Source organism: Plodia interpunctella, chromosome 27 (genome assembly GCF_027563975.2).
Source record: "Plodia interpunctella isolate USDA-ARS_2022_Savannah chromosome 27, ilPloInte3.2, whole genome shotgun sequence".
Classification (NCBI taxonomy): domain Eukaryota; kingdom Metazoa; phylum Arthropoda; class Insecta; order Lepidoptera; family Pyralidae; genus Plodia; species Plodia interpunctella.
In genome coordinates, this window is record NC_071320.1 from 3870565 (window position 1) to 3891443 (window position 20879).

The window sequence follows — 20879 nt, forward strand, 5'->3', positions numbered from 1 at the left end:
GTTAATAATAATCAAACAGTGTTCAGGTTTCTTCACGATGTTTTTCCTTCACCGGAAGCAAGTGGTGAACGATGAAAGCTACTATACGTGAGTCAGGTTGGTATACAAACTCATGTGGCACGAGTAGGATTCGAACCATTACACCACCACCGCTTCTTTCTTATCATGTAACTTCATTTAATAAGTAATTCTAACCTAATTTCTGACTACAGATAAGTTACATAGTAGCGATCGGCATATTTTTATTTGGGGCACGTGCTATACATATATATATATATTACACGGTCATATATTCTACCCGTATATCAAATTTCATAACAATCCGTCAAGTACATTTTGCGTGAAAGAGTAACAAACATACACACATACTCACGAACTTTCGCATTCATAATATTAGTAGGATAGGTGTAAGGATATGGATAAGACGAGACTGGCCGTTAGAATTTGACGACCTCCGCGTGGCCGAACGGTCATCACGCCGGCTACACTGGGGCTCCCGGGTTCGATCCCCGGTCAGGTCAAGATGGAAAATGAACTTTTTCAGATCAGATTAGAAATTTTCATAGGTCTTGGATGTTTATCTACATATGTATATGTTATAAAATATAGTATCGTTGAGTTAGTATCCCATAACACAAGTCTCGAACTTACTTTGGGGCTAGCTCAATCTGTGTGGTTTGTCCATATAAAAAAAAAATCTCATTAATTAGCAGTACTGCCACTGTTTTTGTTCACAGTTATCTCACAAATTGTTTACTCGAACATTTCTAGTATCTCGAATGCGATAAGCGGTTATAACTAGTTATTTTCCTTCGCGGACTAAAGGTTAGGTTCGTTTGATAACAAGGTTTCATTTCGAGTATGTAACTGCTTAATATATATAATAATTTGATACCTATTTGGTATAATTAGCCTCATGAGACAAAAACGCTTCTACACGTATTTATATTTACATTGTTCAAATTAGAGTAGTGCTATTGTAAAAAAATCTTTGCCGGTAGTTCTACCGTCCGAGGCGGTAGTAACACGGCTAAATGAACTTCCCATCTTACTACTGGTGTGGAGTAACGGGGGTACAAATGAATTGTGTGAACTGAAGATGATACCGGGGGGTTACCATGAGACATAAAAAACGTAGCACGTCATTGCGTCCACACGTTTTCACTTTTTCATTATCGATGCGTACACGATATGGGTAAAAGAGACAGCATGTGGAATTGCCTCATACGTGCCACACGGGTTTGTATAGCAATCTGACTCATGAATATTAGTTTTCATAGGCCACTTGCAAGGAAAACATCCCTATTAATATTACGTAACTGATTGACTTTTTAGTTTATTTATTTATTTATATGCAACTAAGTACTTGTCACTAGATGGCGGTAGGTGATCGTCAATCGTAAATCTTTAATGCATTTAGGCGTTACACTGTCGTCGAACAGTTTGCCAAATTTTAGCGGATTAGGTATACATTGCTCATTTTTCGTTGCGGTAAATAAAAGCATTCGTACTAACTACGCAATGTTCACGCATCCGCCTCGGCATGTGTCCGAGTTCGGCGTCACTGTGGAGCTGGGATTACACCATTGTTAGCAATAACACGATAAGAGAAAAACCAGATCGGTTATGTTGCTGTCAGCGACTGTAGCGCCGCGGCACGGGAACTTTCAAACTCTAAACCATCTCGAAGAGCATCGGGTTATCGATATAAGTATAATTAAAGTAACTAACTCATTCTGGATGCGGCTATCAGTTTTATTATTACTCGAGTTACGATAAACGTAAGTGTGCTGTGTGCTCAATAAGTCTGTCTTGTCTGTCTAATTTTGATTGTATAATAATTTACGATTGACAATTTCAGAATAATCGTTTGACAAGACTGAAATTCCGATTTTTTTTTTAATGGGCAACACTCAACTGCCTACTCTAAGCTCTAATATTGTGTTGCGGATATGGACACAACACAAACATAGAAACGGGCACAACACTCCCAGAACCGCAGACAAATATTTGTGATCACCCGTATAAATATTTGCCCTCGCTGGGAATTGAACCCTGGACGTCCAGATAGCGGGCGGGCGTGGTGACCAATACACCACGTAATTGTAAACACTATTAAAACGTGAATGTGACACGATAATAACTCTGCATATAAAATATGCGATGTAAAAAATCAAAACGGCCGATGACAATGATCTGTCATTCATTTACGCAAAAAAGGGATCAATACTATTTTTCAGCATTTCTTCTCAGCATTAATCGTTCCGAAATGTTAGTAGTTTGTAGCTTAGATAAATATTATTTCATTTAGATATATGTCACGAACAATTTGCCTGTGAAGTCTGATCCTATAAATGAGTTTGTTACCTCTTCACGCTCTATCTTGTCAACCAATCTTCTTTAAGTTTTTTTTTTAAATATATTATGACAAATCACACAGATTGAGCTAGCCCCAAAGTAAGTTCGAGACGTGTTATGGGATACTAACTCAACTATACTATATTTTATAACAAATACATATATAGATAAACATCCAAGACCGGGGCCAATCAGAAAAAGATCATTTTCCATCGTGACCCGACCGGTGATCGAACCCACCTCTCGGTTCAGTGGCAAGAACTTTACCACGGCGCCACCGAGGTCTCTTCACGCTCTATCTTGTCAACCAATCTTCATGAAGTTCCATATATAGTTGAGAGTACGGGGAACGCTATAGACAAGGAAGACACAACCAGTGGAGAGCGCTTGCGGGGAGAAGAAGCGCGCCAACACTATGATGAATATATCACGTATGATTTGTGGGCTCAGTGGTTGTATTTTTCATCCCGGAATAAGAACTATTTCAATGGAAAATACACGCGGGCGAAGTCGCGGGTATATTTATTTATTTATTTATTCATTTATTCACAACTTACATCTATCTTTACAGGCTAACCCAATTCGATAGTGTAGCTTACAAAAATATCTTTACAACCTATAACAAATTAAAATTAATGATATATACGTGTGAATTCACTCAGGATACAAATAAATACGTCTGGGTCGTTTGCCACAACATTCAGTGTGCGAAAGGCGCTTATACTTTGAGTTTGGACGGAACCAAACGCCATCCAGCTGCTCATACATCAACATGACAATAATTTGTTTTTTTACAGCAGCTTTGGGAGACATGGGTGGAAGCGGGACCAGCTCGGGGTCGTCCCACCTGTCCCCGGGCTGGCAGGTCAACGACCTCGACCTTGACCTCACCGGCGAGTTGGCCATGAAGTAAGTTTGTAATGACATAAGATAGTTTCTCACCTGATTGGTAAAAAAATTGCATGACATGTAACTAGATATGCGGACGGTATAATGAAAGTCTCAGGTTGTACTTGGTGTACAGTCGGCAGACCATTACTGCCGACTGACCATTAACACCACTGACTGACTGATTCCGATGATCGTGCGACGAATAGGAGAAAAGGATCCTGGATTCCGACGCTCAACGGCTGCGGAAAGAACCAGGTAAACGCTCAGATGTGAGAGAGAGATGCCTACCACCTACTTCCAGTTGAAATTTCCCACGTCGCTTCAGTTTCATGACAATGCATTATTATGATAAGCATGACCTAATGGTCGCAGCCCGGATCGGCTCAGACGACGGAAATACTCAACCGTTTACGTTTTGGTTTTTTGTTTTCAATGCCATAAGATCTCTCTGACGACAATAAAAGCTTGAAGCAAAAATATATTTTTTGACGTGACAACGTCTTAAGGTTGCGGCTGGGAGTCACTTATGAAAAAGTGTAACGCCCGGTAACGTTACGATGAGTCACCGAACAAGAGAGAGGCCCGCCGAATGCCTTGCGTCTCTCTCCCACTCAACTATGATCGGTCTGCCGCGCGCGTAAAAAGACGTTGTCACGTAAAATCTTCGCCCGTAAAACCGACTTTACAGGCAACCATTTTTTTACCAAACTTGTTTCTCTTTGCAGTGACGCGCTGCTGTCTTCGCTGCCATCCCTGGCCGTGTTCAAGCAGGAAGCGCCGTCCCCCACCGGCGCCGTGGTGTCCCCCCCGCGCCGCATGTGGCCCAGGAGGGACGACAGACAGGTGAAAATATGGTTTCCTCCCGGTTTTTACCCGGAAAGATTGAGTCGTCCCAGTTTCTTCCTGGTTGTCTATTTAAAAACACTATTTAAAAACAATTTAAAAACACACAGTTCAGTTTTAAATTGAATTCTTGGGTTTTAATTCACAAAATGTTATGATTTGTAAATTGTAAAAGAACATGTCGTCCAGAGGTCATTAATGTAATGTAAGTGCAATTTAGATCGAAATATATATATATATATATATATATATATATATATATATATATATATATATATATATATATATATATATATATATAAATTCTACTACAATAATACGTGTATACTTAGTAGAATTTCACGTACAATTCTATCTAATATTATAAATGCGAAAGTAAGTTTGTTTGTTTACCATTTCGCATTTTATCCACTCAACCAATCTTCTTGAGATTAATTCTATTGTCTACATGTAGTTTTAAGTATGGAGAACGACATAGACCTTTCATTGCGGGAAAACAACTGTTCCGGTGGGAAATTTACGCGGGCGAAGCCGCGGGCAAAAGCTAGTTATCTATAAAACGGTTGTTGAATGAGTTTTCGCTATAAATTAAAAGGAATAGAAAAAAATGCGAATATGGCGCCTGTGAGTCGGCCCTCCTAAATAATGGTTTTGTCTGGTCACAGATAACCAATATGGCGGTGGACGGGACGGAGCGAGAGGCGATAGACGACGGCTGTCACCAGTCACCGACAATGATGGGACAACACGGTGAGTGACAAAGACAAAAAATTAAATAATTCAAGATAGCCTCGTCTCCGAAGTTGCTGGCTTTAACTCAACAGCTAGAAGAGAGCTGACTGTTTCCAAAGGCTGAACGCAAATTTTCCAAACATAGCTAAGAACACTCGATTATTGTCTTTCAAAGATGTAAAGGCTCCAACTGAAAATCAGCTCCTAGAGTAATAACATCACTGAGTTGTAGCCTGTTTAGATTACTGCAGCACACACCCATAATCACTTTTGTAATAACCCACTTTTTTTTTGGTTGTTATGTGTGTGTGTCTGTAGTTTTTTGAATAAACTTATTTCTATTATATTCTAACCAGCCGAGTTATTGTAATGATTAAGTCGCCCGCCTGTGGATCGAAATATGAGTCATATGAGTTTGTATACCAATCTGACTCATATATATAGTAGTTTTCTTAGGAAACCTGCGCACTGGTGGACAGTTTAGTTCCTAATGTGTATACATGCCACTAGATGGCGATAAGTAGTCGTAAATGTCAGATGCCTTTAGGCGACTTGAATAAAATCTGACACCTCACAATGATCTGTGTTGATCTGATATGATGATGATGACCAGTCGAGTGCGTGTCGGATTCGCTGACCGAGAGTTTCGCTACCATGCTACGGGCAGAATATAACATGGAATAACACATAGGGTACTTTTTATCCCGAAATTCCCACGGGAGCGAAGCCCTAGCAACTAGTCCTTACATATTATAAAACAAAGTCCTCTACCGCGTCTGCCTGTCTGTCTGTTCGCAATAACCTCAAAATCTACTCGCACAGATTTTCATGCAGTTCTCTACCGCGTGATATGTGATTCCTGTGAAAAGTTTAAGGGTATAATTTATTGTGGTTTTACCCGAGCGAAGCTGGAACGGACCGCTACTTATAATCTACATAAGGTATGTTTCCACCAGCAGGAAGCCCCGAGAACATGCAGTGCCAGGCCATTCCTTCAAACTCTTTGATGCCAATGAATGGATACCACTCACCGAACCAGGAAAATAAAAGTGAGTTCTCGTACAGTCTGTCAAGAAATTTGGATGTTTATCTATATATGTATAACTATCGTTTGTTTGTTTGTTTGTTTGTTTGTTTGTTTGTTTGTTTGTTTGTTTGTTTGTTTGTTTGTTTGTTTGTTTGTTTGTTTGTTTGTTTGTTTGTTTGTTTGTTTGTTTGTTTGTTTGTTTGTTACCTCTTTACACGCTGTCTACCAACGACCATGAAATTTCGCATATGTATAATTAAGAGTATGGAGGGGAATATAGGGTACCTTTCAACCCGGAAAAATCTGTTGTTCTCGTGGTATTTGCAAAAAAAAAACAAATATTATAAGTGGCGCCAAATATGAAAACACTAGATGGCGCTGTGTTACTTTAAATGCGCTATGAATATTTTTATTCAACTATTCCAATCCCATTTTAATACGAAGAAAAAACTGTTCCCGAGGGCATTTAAACGGGCGAAGCCGCGGGTAAATAGCTAGTAGGATATAGTATCGTTGACTTGACACCGATTGAGCTAGCCCCAAAGTAAGTTCGAGACTTGTGTTATGGGATAACGATACCATATTTTATAACATATACATATATATATAAATAAACATCCAAGACCCGGGCCAATCAGAAAAAGATCATTTTCCATCATGACGCGACCGGGGATAGAACCCGGGACCTCTCGGTTCTGAGGCAAGCACTGCGCCGTCGAGGTCGTCTAGTTAGTATACTATAACACAAGTTTCGAACTTACTTTGGGGCTAACTCAGTCTGTGTGATTTGTCCGTATTTATTTATTTTAAATAAAACGGCTTTTTGACGAATTACATTTTTCTCCTATTGCAACACTACAACAAATAGAATGCTCAAGATTGGTTGATGAACACCCTAGTGTTGCCAGCGAATAGGAGACAGCGGCCTCATTTAAGTCCTTCACTTTCTTGACGGACGGATTGATTTAATCTATACTTACTGTATTATTATAATAAAGAGGTATGGGTTTGTGAGTTTGTATGTTTGAGGCGGGTAATCTCCGAAACTACCGAACCGATTTCAAAAATTCTTTCACCATTGAAAAGGTACATTATCCAAGATTGCTATAGGCTACATTTCATCTGAAAATTCCCACGGGAGCGAAGCCTCGGGCAACATCTAATAACATATATAAAGGATAGTGCTAAAAACCCAGTGTTTCTAATAATATAAGTGCCTGCAAATAGTCATGAAAAAAAAGTCATCTACCCTATTTCAGACGCTGGTCTCCTGATGTGTTCTCCAGTGAGCTCCTTGGATGGTTTCCTGCATTCACCAGCCACACAGCGCTCTGAACCCAGCTTCAAGGATGACACCAGGTAAATAAATAAATATATACAAACTAGTTTTTGCGCGCGGCTTCGCCCGCCGTAATTTTCCTGGATAAAAGGTACCTTATGTCCTTCTCCATACTTCAAACTATATGTATGCAATTAACAAGATATTTCAAAAAGATTGATTGAGTAGATAGAGCGTGAAGAGGTAACAAACAAACTTACTATCGCATTTATAATACTAGCTGCGCCCCGGAGCTTCGCTCCCGTGGGAATTTCGGGATAAAAAGTACCCTATGTGTTATTCCAGGTTATATACTACCCATGTACCAAATTTCATAACAATTGCTCCAGTACATTTTGTGTGGAAGAGTAACAACATACATCACACATCCTCACAATCTTTCGCATTTTTTTAAAATATTAGTAAGGCTAATTACGATGTGCATTAGGAACCCTCATCACACGAGTTTGACTCGCACGTGACGGATTTATATATTAGATATCTAACGTCACTGTCCCTTTTAGATTCCAATACGTATTGGCAGCAGCGACCTCTATCGCCACAAAACAGAACGAGGAAACTCTCACGTATCTGAACCAGGGTCAACCCTACGAGATCAAACTGAAGAAGCTCGGCGACCTGTCGCATTACAAGGGCAAGATTCTGAAGGTAAATCATTAACACATACTTTTCTGTAGGGATGTTAATTCCACTTAAGATTAGATGGTTACTGTTGATAATTGTGATAATTGGATCATTATACGAAGATAGGAAAATCAATTTAAAAAAAAAATCTCTACCGTAATAAAATACTAAAATTTTGTAACAACTTTTGTTAAGAAGCCATCACTATAAACGCAGCATTTCAAGTAGTGCCGAACAAGCAAAGATGGTTTTTGCTAACATATTACCACGTTGTGACGTCACTTCTACGTGTCATTCATATGGAGCGTTTGGGCGTCCAAAAATCCAAAAATGTGTGATTTTTGGAGTCCAAAAATGTGTGATTTTGTTTTTGAAAGCATTGTCATTATCACAGTAATTTTTTCACTGGTGTTTTTATTAATATAAGGGCGTTTGTTGACGACCTCGGTGGCGCAGTGGTAAAGTGCTTGCCTCTGAACGAGAGGTCCCCGAATTCGATCCCCGGTTGGGTCATGATGGAAAATGATCTTTTTCTGATGGGCCCGGGTCTTGGATGTTTATCTATATGTGTATTTGTTATAAAATATAGTATCGTTGAGTTAGTATCCCATAACACAAGTCTCGAACTTACTTTGGGGCTAGCTCAATCTGTGTGATTTGTCCTAATATATATAAATAAATAAATAAATATATATATATATATATATATATATATATTTATTTATTTATTTATTTATTTATTCGAATAGTCGTGAAAACAAAATTTTACTTTTGTCCTACGGTCTAATTTCGAACATTAAGCACTGCTTGCTTAGAGAGGACATAGCTATAGGCTTACCCCTCTGTTAAAACAAAGGCTAAATACATGCCTCTTCAGGCCCAGACTGGTAACAAAACTAGGTGTGTTAGGATCCCTAACTAGACTGAGTCGACCAAGTGAATGATTAGCTGCTGTAATGCCACAGTACCCTGTAATCGCACAAATTCAAATTATTTATTCAGAAATAAGACATTCACAGGTACTTTTTTTTCAAGTAAATTTTTATATTAAATAGTAATTTCTCACAAGCCACAAACTACTGGCATTTCGGAATGACCACTGCTGAGACGAAATGCCAAAAGAAACTGATTTGTACAGTGTTGGTCCATATCATGCCAGAAGGGTTTACCATTATTGTTTCTTACAATTCTTTTTCTAATAATATAATATTAATATACACCCTGCCTCTCTGATTATTTAGCTAGCCCTTATACTTTCCTCGGGAATTACATTATCTATTTGTGAATACCGCATGAAAATACATGCAGACAGACGAAACGAAGGACTTCGATTTTTAATATGTACTTAAGTATAAGGTTATTATCAAAATGTTTTTTTTTTCAGAGCGTAATAAAGATATGCTTCCACGAGCGTCGTTTGCAGTACATGGAGCGGGAGCAGATATCGCAGTGGCACGCGGAGAGGCCCGGCGAGAGAATCGTAGAGGTAAACTTATAACTTGCTTAAGTTTAATCACTTTGGGCGCCATTTATAACATGAGACTCGGTAGGACAGATACACAGACAGACACGTTAAACTTTTTCAGAATTTATTTTTTAGGAAGACCAACAGCCATACATACAAAATAGGTACTAAATTTAAGAAACATTCGGACATTTGAAGGTTCTCACATATATAATAACACCTCTCTTTTTGCGTCGCGGGTTAAAAATACAAACAATTAGTATCATTGAGTTAGTATCCCATAACACAAGTCTAGAACTTATTTGGGGGCTAACTCAATCTGTGTGATTTTTCCTAACATGTTTATTTATTTATATTTATTTAATATTAAGTGACTTCTACTTATGTAACGAGAAAGCTTCACTTAGCTAATTGGCCCCTTAATTAAATACATACTAATATTGTAAATGCGGAAGTCTGTCTCTCTGTCTGTCATTCTGCTCCGCTTTCTCGGTTAAACTGCTGGACCAATTTTGATGAAATTTGGTATGCATGCATGTATTTAAAGACCCCCGTTGTTTTCCAAAAATCAACCCCCAATGGGGCGTGAGAGTTTGTATGAAAATCGTCGAATTCAAATTCAAATCATTTATTCAGAAATTAGACTTTCACAGGCACTTTTCTTCACGTCATTTTTTATATTAAATAGTCATAAGTATAGTCGTGTTCCGCTTTCGCAGATAAATTCACGCGGGCGGGTCCGCGGGCAAGAGCTAGTGAATAATAAATAAATTTTCCCTTCACCAGGTGGATGTACCGCTCTCGTACGGGGTGATCAGAGTGGAGCAACCCGCGTCTCTCAACTCGCTGCATGTGTTCTGGGACCCCACCAAAGACGTCGGTGTTTATATCAAGGTGTTTATATCCTCTTATTACAATCCCGTGGTTCGAATGTGCAGAGCTCATAACGATCTGATGCTCAACCGTTGACAAATCCGTTGACATTTTTGGAGTCACTTTGTTCTCCTTCAAAAACAAAATACGTCACATACTTAATTTTTAGATTGTTATATTTTTAGTCAAGATCCTTACCATTAATACTTACTTTGAAATTATTGTATTTTTATATATTGTTTTAACTTGTTTGGCAGCTATTATTAAATTGCTTTGCTTTGTTACATACATAGATTTTGTTCGGATACATAGCTTTTTTTTTAAGCTCTCTAAGTTATATTTGTTTTTATATTCAAACTTGTTGTATACGCATGTGTTGAGTTGTTGCCTAGTTATAATATTTAGTTTAGTATACATTGTATCTTTTTGGTGACAATTTGTTATGTGTATCTTAATAAATAAAAATAAAATAAAATCAAGGTGAGAACTGATGTTTTGGGTCCACACTCATAGGGCCCAAACGGGACTTAACGCACATTGATTGCTCTTAATGTTGCCAAACTATCGATAGTTTTACAATCGATTGTTTCAATCGATACAGGCCATACTATCGATAGTATCGGTACTATCGATATTTTGGAGCAATACTAACTAGTGTCGATTGTATCGAACCGTCATGATTATTAGACTATCGATGCTATCGATAGTACGTTTTGCAATATAGATCGATAGTATTGCTTTTTATCAATAGTATTGCCCATAACCCGACTATCGATAACTATCGATAGCGTCAATCGAAGCGCAATCGATAGTTGACTATCGAGCGGCAACACTGATCTCACAGAGATCAGTGTTGCCGACAACAACAAAAGCTCGTGTCCAAAATTTCATTTCTGTAAAAAGACTTGAAAGGAAGCGGTGGTGGTGTAATGGTTAAGAACCCCGCCAGTGGATCAAAGGTCCCACGTTCGAATCCTACTCGTGCCATATGAGCTTGTATACCAATCTGACTTATATATAGTAGTTTTCATCGACCACCACTTGCTTCCGGTGAAGGAAAAATATCGCGAGGAAACCTGTACACTGGTTGATTATTAACTTTTGTGTGAAATGGAGAAGGCAATGGCAAACCACTCTATTAATAATGCCAATAAAGTTGTTACGTGTGTGTGTTTTATTCCATGTAATGACCACGACCCTCAGTCATGAGGAATACGACTATGAAGGAAGGAAAAAGACTTGTGAATGTGTTGTGAACAATTTCCGTTTCTCTATAACAATTCAATGTTATCCCTGGACAGGTGAACTGCATATCAACAGAATTCACGGCGAAGAAACATGGTGGCGAGAAAGGAGTCCCCTTCCGGATCCAAGTGGAGACGTACCTGGCCAGTGAGGACGCGAGACTGCACGCCGCCGCCTGCCAGATCAAGGTAATGGAGTAAGAGAGAGAGAGAGAGAATGAAAGAGAGAAAGAAAATAATTATATGTTAGGCAAATTAAAAACCCCCGACTTTGAATATTCATTTCGCTACAACAGCTACAACTTTTGAACGGCTGTACCGATTTTCACGAAACATGGCTAAGAACACTCGGGATAAAATCATCCATGACACAAAAAAAAAACAACTAAACTAAAATCGGTTTATCCGTTTGGGAGCTACGATGCTACAGACAGACACGTAAAACTTATAACTCCCCTCTTTTTGCGTCGAGGGTTAAAAAAATAGTTATCACAAAATCAGCATTATAAACTGTTGAAATATGGAACGCACTCTATTCTGTCAATAGAGAACTGTCAAACGTCAAATCTTGCTTTTCCCGTCTTACCCGCGCTATTGGATTTATAAATTAATTGCCAGTTTTTCATTATAATAAACAACTATGTTTGTATAGACATAATTGGTTCCCGCTCAGCATAATGTCAGGAGAGACTAAACGCTGTCGCCGTAATGGAGAGAGAGAGAAAAAAAAAGAAATTTGGTTATCACAAAATCAGCATTATAAATTACTAGCTGCGCCCCGGGGCGTCGCTCCCGTGGGAATTTCGAGGCTCTCGTGGAAATTTCGGGATAAAAAGTACCCTATGTGTGGTTATATTCTACCCGTATACCAAATTTCATAATAATCGCTCCAGTAGGTTTTGCATGAAAGAGTAACAAACATACATATCCTCACAAACATTCGCATACCCGAAATACCCACGGGAGCGAATCTCAGCTGTCGCTGCTAGTGTAATATAAATCATTGGACTGTAGTAATGTTTACATTTGTTCCCAGGTATTCAAACTGAAAGGCGCGGACCGCAAACACAAGCAAGACAGGGAGAAGGTGCTCCGGAGACCGCGCGCTGAGCTGGACAAGTACCAGCCCGGCTGCGAGTCCACCGTGCTCACCACGGTCAGTGATCGCTAGTAGTTTGTAGCTTACAGCGTTTCAAAGTTCGAAAATTGTAAACAGGTCGACTTAGGACGATATGCAGCAGATTGACGTCAGAAATTTAATTGAAACTAAAATAATTAAGTGTGTATGCTATAAGCATAAAGTATGTTTTGTCTCTTTCTGTCAATGGCAAATATTATGAAGTGCAATAGTGACAAAACATATTTTAGTTTAAAAATAAAAATAATATAAATAAAAATCATTTATTATCAGACACAAGATCCATAGAAGCTTAAAGTATACCTTAACTTTTTTCTGAATTGGGTTAGTTTACTGTCTACATTTGAAGCGTATGAGCGTATGTGAAGAAAAACGTTTATTGTTTTCGACAAAAATTACATTTTTAATACAAGCTGTTTAATAAATCTTCTTCACACTCAATTTACAAACCGTCTAACAATTAAAACAATATGAAATTGACACATCCATAATAAGCGTAAAAAAAATCGACATTTAAAAAGACCGCCATTTTTATATCGTTGTTTGGCAACAGCCTGTTATCATTGTAGAGTAGAAGTGTTGGACGAACATATTTTGCAAATTATCGATATTTTCAGTTACAGTTTTTTGGTGACTAAATGGAGTTTTATTTTACTTTTCGTAGTTAAAAACATAATCTCAATTATTGCCATAGATTGTCGTATATTTCTTTCAAAACTTAATTCTCTCTAAGTCTAATCTTAAAGCCACAGTGGCTGCATTTGTGTAGGTGTTAACTCATAGTATTTTGGATTTAACAAAAAAAATATGTTGACGACCTCGGTGGCGCAGTGGTAAAGTACTTGCCTCTGAACCGAGAGGTCCCGGGTTCGATCCCCGGTCGGGTCATGATGGGAAATGATATTTTTCTGATTATATATGTATTTGTTATAAATATAGTATCGTAGAGTTGTATCCCATAGCTCTAAGTCTCGAACTTACTTTGGGGCTAACTCAATCAGTGTGATTTGTCCTAATATATTTATTTATTTGTCAACAGTTGTCCAATGACGCGTTGATGCCACCACCATCGCTTGTGACAACATCGCCACCGTACTCCCCCGAATTATGGTGAGTTTAAAAAACATAAATAATTCGTTTTTCTTGCAAGTCTTATTACGTAAAATATTTTTCAGCGATATAAATTAAAATAGAATTTTTAGGAAATCACTTTAGTGGTTAATCATGTTTTGTTTTAGAATATTGATTGATATTTATTTAGGTAAAAGTAAAAGTGGCATGTTATCCTTGGACTGATAACATGACTTTATTTTACCACTGCTCCGCTGAGACCGTTATTTTATGGAACTATAAGTTACTCCCGTAGCTTCTTGTATGTCGTCACTAAACCATGAAGAAACTCCCTGTTGGATGTGAATAAAACATTGACCACTTACGAGAATTATTGTTTAAATCAAATTATTTATTTTCAACTCAATATGAAATGCATAGTATAACATTATGACATCAAAACGTATGTAGGTATATATTCATAAAAGTCTATTAGCGACTTCCGTGATGAAGAAGCGACGCAACAAAGCTAATAGAAGCTAAGGTAAGTGATTTTTTAAATAAGATAAACTAACTAGAAGCTCTTATTTCTAATTTTATGTACGAGTCGTGTTTACAAAGAATATGTCATGTATTCTGATTACGATGCAATATATACGATGTGAAATATGCTAAAAATTATTTTTCTCTCTTATCTGAGAGAGCGACAAACGCGATAACTATACGAGGATTCGCTTGTTCACTTGCATTCTGGTCTGTGACGCTACAAAGTGCCTGAAAAAGAAACTTAAAAATCTTGGGAATGCCATGGGGGAATGCTACCATTCGACGACCTCGGTGGCGCAGTGGTAAAGTGCTTGCCTCTGAACCGAGAGGTCCCCGGTGCGATCCCCGGTCGGGTCATGATGGAAAATGGTCTTTTTTCTGATTGGCCCGGGTCTTCGGTTTATATATATATATATATATATATATATATATATATATATATATATATATATATATATATATATATATATATATATATATATATATATATATATATATATATATATATTACTTATAAAAAATAGTATCATTGAGTTTGAATTCCATAACACAAGTCTCGAACTTTGGGGCTAGCTCAATCTGTGGGATTTATCAACCTATCATTCTATTGTCTCGTATGGCTTACATAGGTACACTATACAAATGTATTCAACTATGTGACGCTAAATTATTGCCTTAGGCATATGACTGTCATACTTGGATAGACTTAACAGAACTTTTGAGTCGATCGATAGCTGTAAACAATCAATTTAGTATATATCGCTTAGTATATAAAGTAGCATGTGACATGTTAAACAATACGACGTTACACAATCTGAATCAAATTACGCAATTGGTTTATTACGACAGGTTATAATTTATTACAATGAGAGTCACGAGTCCACTTGTATACCTACCTAAAATTAGTAACAATTTGTGGACGAGACTCTATTAGCAGAGTTGGGTGTTGCTGCTGTTGTTATCTGTGCGTGGGATCGCCTATGATGTATTGAAGCTGGGTAGCAAGGACTATAAGTAGATTGTTATGTAGTTGTTCTCTAAAGGATATGTTGGCGAATGGCGATTGAGTTTTCCAACGATTTTAGATTTAAAGAATTTATTTCTCACTAGCTGATGACCGCGACAATTTTTGGTAAGGAATCAAAATTATGAGAGAAATTCAACTGTACAGACAAATCGTAATGATACCTATACAGAAGATGCTCATACGACTGAAATATATATTTCCCATAGTTTAGCTGGACCATTGTGACTTTTCTTCAGGTGTTCCAGATCTTCGATTTTTATACATCATCAGGAAAGCTCATCAGGCTGAACAACTATTATTAGAGCATCATTTCTATATTTCCTGTAGTTTAGCTGTGCCATCTTGGGTCTACATCTGGTGTTCCAGATCTTCGATTTTTATATCTCAACAGAAAATGCTCGTCAGGCTGAACAACTTTTGTTAAGGCATAATTTCTATATTTCCTATAGTTTAGCTGTACTATCATTGTTCTCCATCAAGTGTTCCAGTTTTCAAAATCATTTATACCCTATATTTTATTACTATATTTTGCCCAGGCTTAATAGCTATATAACAAAAAAGTTTCATTCAAATCCGTCCAGTAGTTCCGAAGATTAGCGTGTACAAACAGACGGACAAGACGTTTTCAAATTCTTTCTCTGTTACTGACTCTATCGCCTAATTTTGTTTTTATGTAAATAAATTCAATGAACAGGATCAACGGTCAACTCGGAGCGTCGGAGCCCAGGGTCCTACTTAGAAATGGCATAGCCAGATATTTGTTTTCTACGTAATTTGTACTACGCAAGACGCGTGGCATTACGCGGGTCGTGGATCGGGTCGGGAGGTATCTCTACCTTTTGTCCATGTACTTTATTGTGTACTTACATTGTTATATTACGGATAAAAAATTGTACATAAATTTATATTTCAAAAATGGTATGCTCTACTGGCATAATAGGGAACACTGTTTGAATGAGTTTCTTTCGGCATTTCTTCTCAGCAGTGGTCGTTCCGAAATGTTAGTAGTTTATAGCTTTGATATTTATATCATTTGATTTAGAATATGACGTGAAAAAGTGCCTGTGAAGGCCTAATTTCTGAATAAATGATTTGTTTTTATTTTGATCGCAGGCTGCCGCGAAAGTGGGAGTTCAGAATCAGATTCATTCATCTATTGCAAGTTCTAAGTTTGAAATTGTTATATAGATAAGTACAAATGACGTCCTGCATGTTACATACAATACAACAGACATGATAGCAGCTAATTGCCACATACAAATTAAATTTTACTTCAATATTAATATATGGTACATGTGATTCGTATATGGTATATGGTATATGGTAGACATATCAATAGTAGGTGGTTATCACAGATTACATAATACTGCCAGCAGTGGCTACCATGAAACAGTACACTTTGTCATTGCGTTATACGTTCTCTTTTTGTTTTTACACGATGCGTACACGATATGGGAAAAAGAGACAACATGTGGACTTTAATAACGTGCTACTTATTTGTATGATTCGTGGCAAGCCTTCTAGTCTCAAGAAGGTTTGCGTATTTCTCTATGAATGGCATTATAACGTTTGTCGTGCAGCGACCCCGCCAAGTGCTTCCCTCACGCTACGTGTCACCAATTGTCGTACAAGTGTTTGTACAACTTGTTTTTAGAATATTCTCAAAGTGGACGAGAAAAAGTATGGTTCAATATTTGACATAATATATTTTCTGATAATATCTTAATAATCTTTAAATTAACGATCGTTTATTTTTTGACACTACAAACTGAAATATCGTCGCTTTAAAGTAGATAATCGTTTAAATTGATCTATCGACAAAGTCCCATCCCTATTGCGGTTTAAAATTGGAACAGCTACAGCTAATAAACGTTGCACTCATCGGTCAATTCGACAATAGCCCTGCTATAATTAGTCGTTACTCAACTGGGCTCAATTGTATGATGGGCCTTGTTGTGCGTATCTTTTATGTACTTCTAGCATTTGCTCGCGGAATCGCACGCGTATTCCGTATTTGAGGAAATCCTTGTATTACTCTTGCATGGAACTGCTACTGCTCCACTACGGTCACCTAGGAAAATACAGACAATATTTCAACTTTCTGTTTGTTTTGTTGACGCTTGTTGAATATTTTTATTGCATACCGTAAAGTTGACATGGTGTTATAAATTATATAAAAAAGCACATATTTATGGACCTGGCGGGCACAGCTACATGAATAGATGAGAGGTCGCACTCAAAATGAATGTTTATAAGTAAATTGTAAATTACGGACTCCATTCAATTTAAATTCATAGATCAATCAGTTAAAAATTACTATTTAAAATATCTGTTTAATGTATATATACTTACATAGTTAACCTAATTATGATTTATCAATAATTATTTAATTTTCATATCTGTTTAATGTTTATGTTTGGATAGTCTACTTAAATATAATTTGCTAATAATTGTGTAATTTTCATATTTATTTATATTTCCATTATAATTAAAATTTATCTTCGAGAGAGTCGTCAGTACTATAATAAGCTTTGTTTGATATCTTTTTTTTTTTTTCAATTTTTTGTAGAATAGTATGATTATAAGAACTTTGTAGGTACTTGATAGCATAGTGGCTTACAATAATGGTATTTTTACGATTAGCGATTTAGCCGTGAATGCGTGACATACAGACAGACATTAAATATGGTTTCCGTTAATGAAATCAAAATGAGAAAATTGCAACACAACACACAAATAAGTAACATTAATATCGAATCAAAGTAATAGGTACTTCATATGAACCAGCCAGAGGTCTGATAAGGTGAAGATCTATAATATGCACACAGTTTTTTAGAACGGCAACCACAACTGTTTCTATTTAAAAAAAAACTAAACCCGCTTGAGAAACAATGAACAAAACCTTTTTAGCTAAACCCTTGCATGAAGATGTGTGAGACATGTAGAAGTACGTGGGAAAGAAATAAATTCCTATGTGCGGAAGAATGTAATTTTCCCACGCGTTAAAACTAGACTCCGCACAAGACAAGACAAGGAACGTCACGGAACTTGCCTTGTGATGTACATAACAAGACATTCTGCTGCTTCTGACGAGCATTTTTATAGCTTCGTCTAACTTGAAACCGATAACTACTGTTTTGTTGAAGGCTAGACTCATTGCAACAGCGCTCATATGATTTAGATTTATTTTTTTGACGAAACTTCTACTGATCGGAGCTACAAAACTCATGTGATTTTTTACAATGCCATTTTAAACATAATCATTCACTAATTTTAAAGTAGACTGACAGGTGTTAGGAAAATTGTTTCATTATTGCAATGTTTTGATTGATCCAAGCGAGTGCGTGATTTTATATTACCTACCTAATAGCTGTTAGCCTCGGCTCTCCGCCTGCGGAAAAAGGACCCATTGACCGGGTGGTTCCGACTAACTCCACACAAAATTCGCATTAATTGATTGCTCCGATTTTGGTGTGAAAGGACAACCAAACACACTTTTAATTTTATGAAATAAGTATGGATTGCATTTGTGTTCTGATGTAAACTCGAATAGAGAACATATAACATGTGTTCTATGCAATAAGTTTAATGGTTAAATAGTATTTGCATAGAACGAGGTACCAAGGGCGGTTCCTGATTGTTAATTCAGGAAATTTACTTTTAGATGTCATTTTATATCTAGTTTAAAGTCTGAAAATGGTTTAGTTTGAATTTGACTTCATTTTGTCTTGAGACTTAGTGGAACAGCAGTCAATTTGGATCATAAATTCGTCGTTACATGCCTCAGTCAATGTCTCAGTTATTAAGATGACTGAGATTTATCGGAAAGGTTCCGTTGTTTATTTTTATCGTCTTCTTGCACAGGATTCGTTGCGTTTTAACCAATTTGATTGATTGTCTGCTAAGGAAGGGGATAGTTATCCACAATTTGACAATATCAATCATGTTACTGCTTTCAGCAGACAACTCCATTGATAGATATCACAACTAGCTGAATTGAACGCACAGCGCAACGTTCCATTTGGTGAATTGGAATCTATATTTAGACCGTGTAGTTTCCGACTGGACCGAGATCCTGTTTTATCTTGTGTTACACGCCAGTGTACAGTACAGTACAGTGTGATGACACTAAAATATATTGACGTAATGCACTACCCCCCCTATAAAAATGACAAATGAATTTGGAAATATTTGGTGCAAGACAAGGAGGTTAAATTAATCGTTAGGTGATTCAGCATTGTCTTTTGAAGTCAACTGTAAATTCGTGTAAATTCGTGGGCATTAAAGTGATTAGTGACTGCTTTATTTAGTTTTTTCAAAGTATTTATGAAACTTTGCTATTTTCAAATCAAAATCATTTCATCATCTGTATCCGCTCATTCGCGTTAGCACAGCCGTGCACCGACCTATTTAGAATACAGGATTAGCGAGGGCATTGACATAAGCACCGGTTTCAGGTTTTAGCGATGTTTTATTTGCAGACTGAATCTAGATTCGATACTATGAGGAATATGTTTAAAAATATTTTTTTTTCTATGAATTACGTCAATGCACGCAAAATAAAAATCCCAAATGAAAAAATTAAAAAAACAAAATATGTTTTGTCACTATCGCACTTTACAATATTCAGCATTAACAGAAAGAGACAAAACATATGCTTTGACTTTTTTTATGATTTTTTTTTGTAGAAGTAGGTATCATACAAGATGGAACTCCTGTATGTGATGTGAAGTCACACACATCTAACAGCGACAACTAATGGCAAATCTGATACAATATGGAAAATATTCATTACATTTCTTTTTTTGCTCTGCATGATACCTACCTATTTGAAATCTTTCCAATCCAACCAATTGGAACACATAAACACGATAGGTGAGATCATAACAAAACTTACACAGAATAATTGACTATCGTCTTCAAACAAGAAACAAAAATAGAAACAATGAATCTCTCATAAATCTAATTCGGTAGCTAGGTACGTAATTTTCCGTGAAAACATCAGACGAAGACCGATTGATTGTTGCCGAAACTAGTTGAAACTGAATAACCTCACGATGTGTAGAGTTTGGTGTATGATTTGTTTATAACAAGAACAACAATCCGTCCAGTAGATTTTGTCTGAAAGAGTAACAAACACATATATCCTCACAAACTTTCGCATTTATAATATTACGAACGACAACGGATTATAAAGATATATTGATGTTTATACCTGTAATTTATCATAGAATTGAAATAAATAAATTCAAATCTCATATTCTCAACCAATATGTGTAGGTACTGTTAGAGACTATAAAGTTTAAACATACTTAACTTTAGCTAAAGTATGTTTTGTCTCTTTCTGTCAATCGCAAAAATTACCAAGTGCGATAGTGACAAAACAAATTTTATCATAAAAATATTTTACCTATGCTTTAACATTTTTATGAAAATGGGCTACTTGATGTACCTAAAGATAGATATAGTTATATAGATATATAGAGTTATACAGTTAAAGTAGATGGTAGAAGTCATGGGATTTTCAGACAGCAATAGATTTTACATTAATATGGGGACCTAAGTACACAAAAACGACATTACGTAGGTACGTGTTATGAGGTCAAATTATTTAACTCACTTAGTATTAACACTGGATTAAATTAACTGTATTTTATGGCCATGTTTATATACTCATGCACAACAATGTCGAAACAACGATGCAGGCAAAGTTGTCATCGTG

The 20879-nt window shown here is 36.8% G+C and overlaps 1 protein-coding gene across 7 annotated transcripts in view; it reads left to right on the forward strand.

The window, feature by feature from the left end:
• gem (gemini) overlaps positions 1-20879 on the forward strand; it is a 43172-nt gene that overhangs the window by 9073 nt on the left and 13220 nt on the right. For 3 of the 7 annotated variants that reach the window (XM_053765293.2, XM_053765300.2, XM_053765296.1), the window contains 11 exons: positions 3156-3267; positions 3975-4092; positions 4758-4842; positions 5781-5873; positions 7111-7210; positions 7694-7838; positions 9199-9300; positions 10066-10173; positions 11454-11585; positions 12433-12552; positions 13574-13644. In XM_053765293.2, coding sequence (XP_053621268.1) covers positions 3156-3267; positions 3975-4092; positions 4758-4842; positions 5781-5873; positions 7111-7210; positions 7694-7838; positions 9199-9300; positions 10066-10173; positions 11454-11585; positions 12433-12552; positions 13574-13644 — 1186 coding nt within the window. The remainder of the gene's footprint in view (positions 1-3155; positions 3268-3974; positions 4093-4757; positions 4843-5780; positions 5874-7110; positions 7211-7693; positions 7839-9198; positions 9301-10065; positions 10174-11453; positions 11586-12432; positions 12553-13573; positions 13645-20879) is intronic. The other 4 variants (XM_053765295.2, XM_053765297.1, XM_053765294.2 and 1 more) reach the window with 3 other exon arrangements.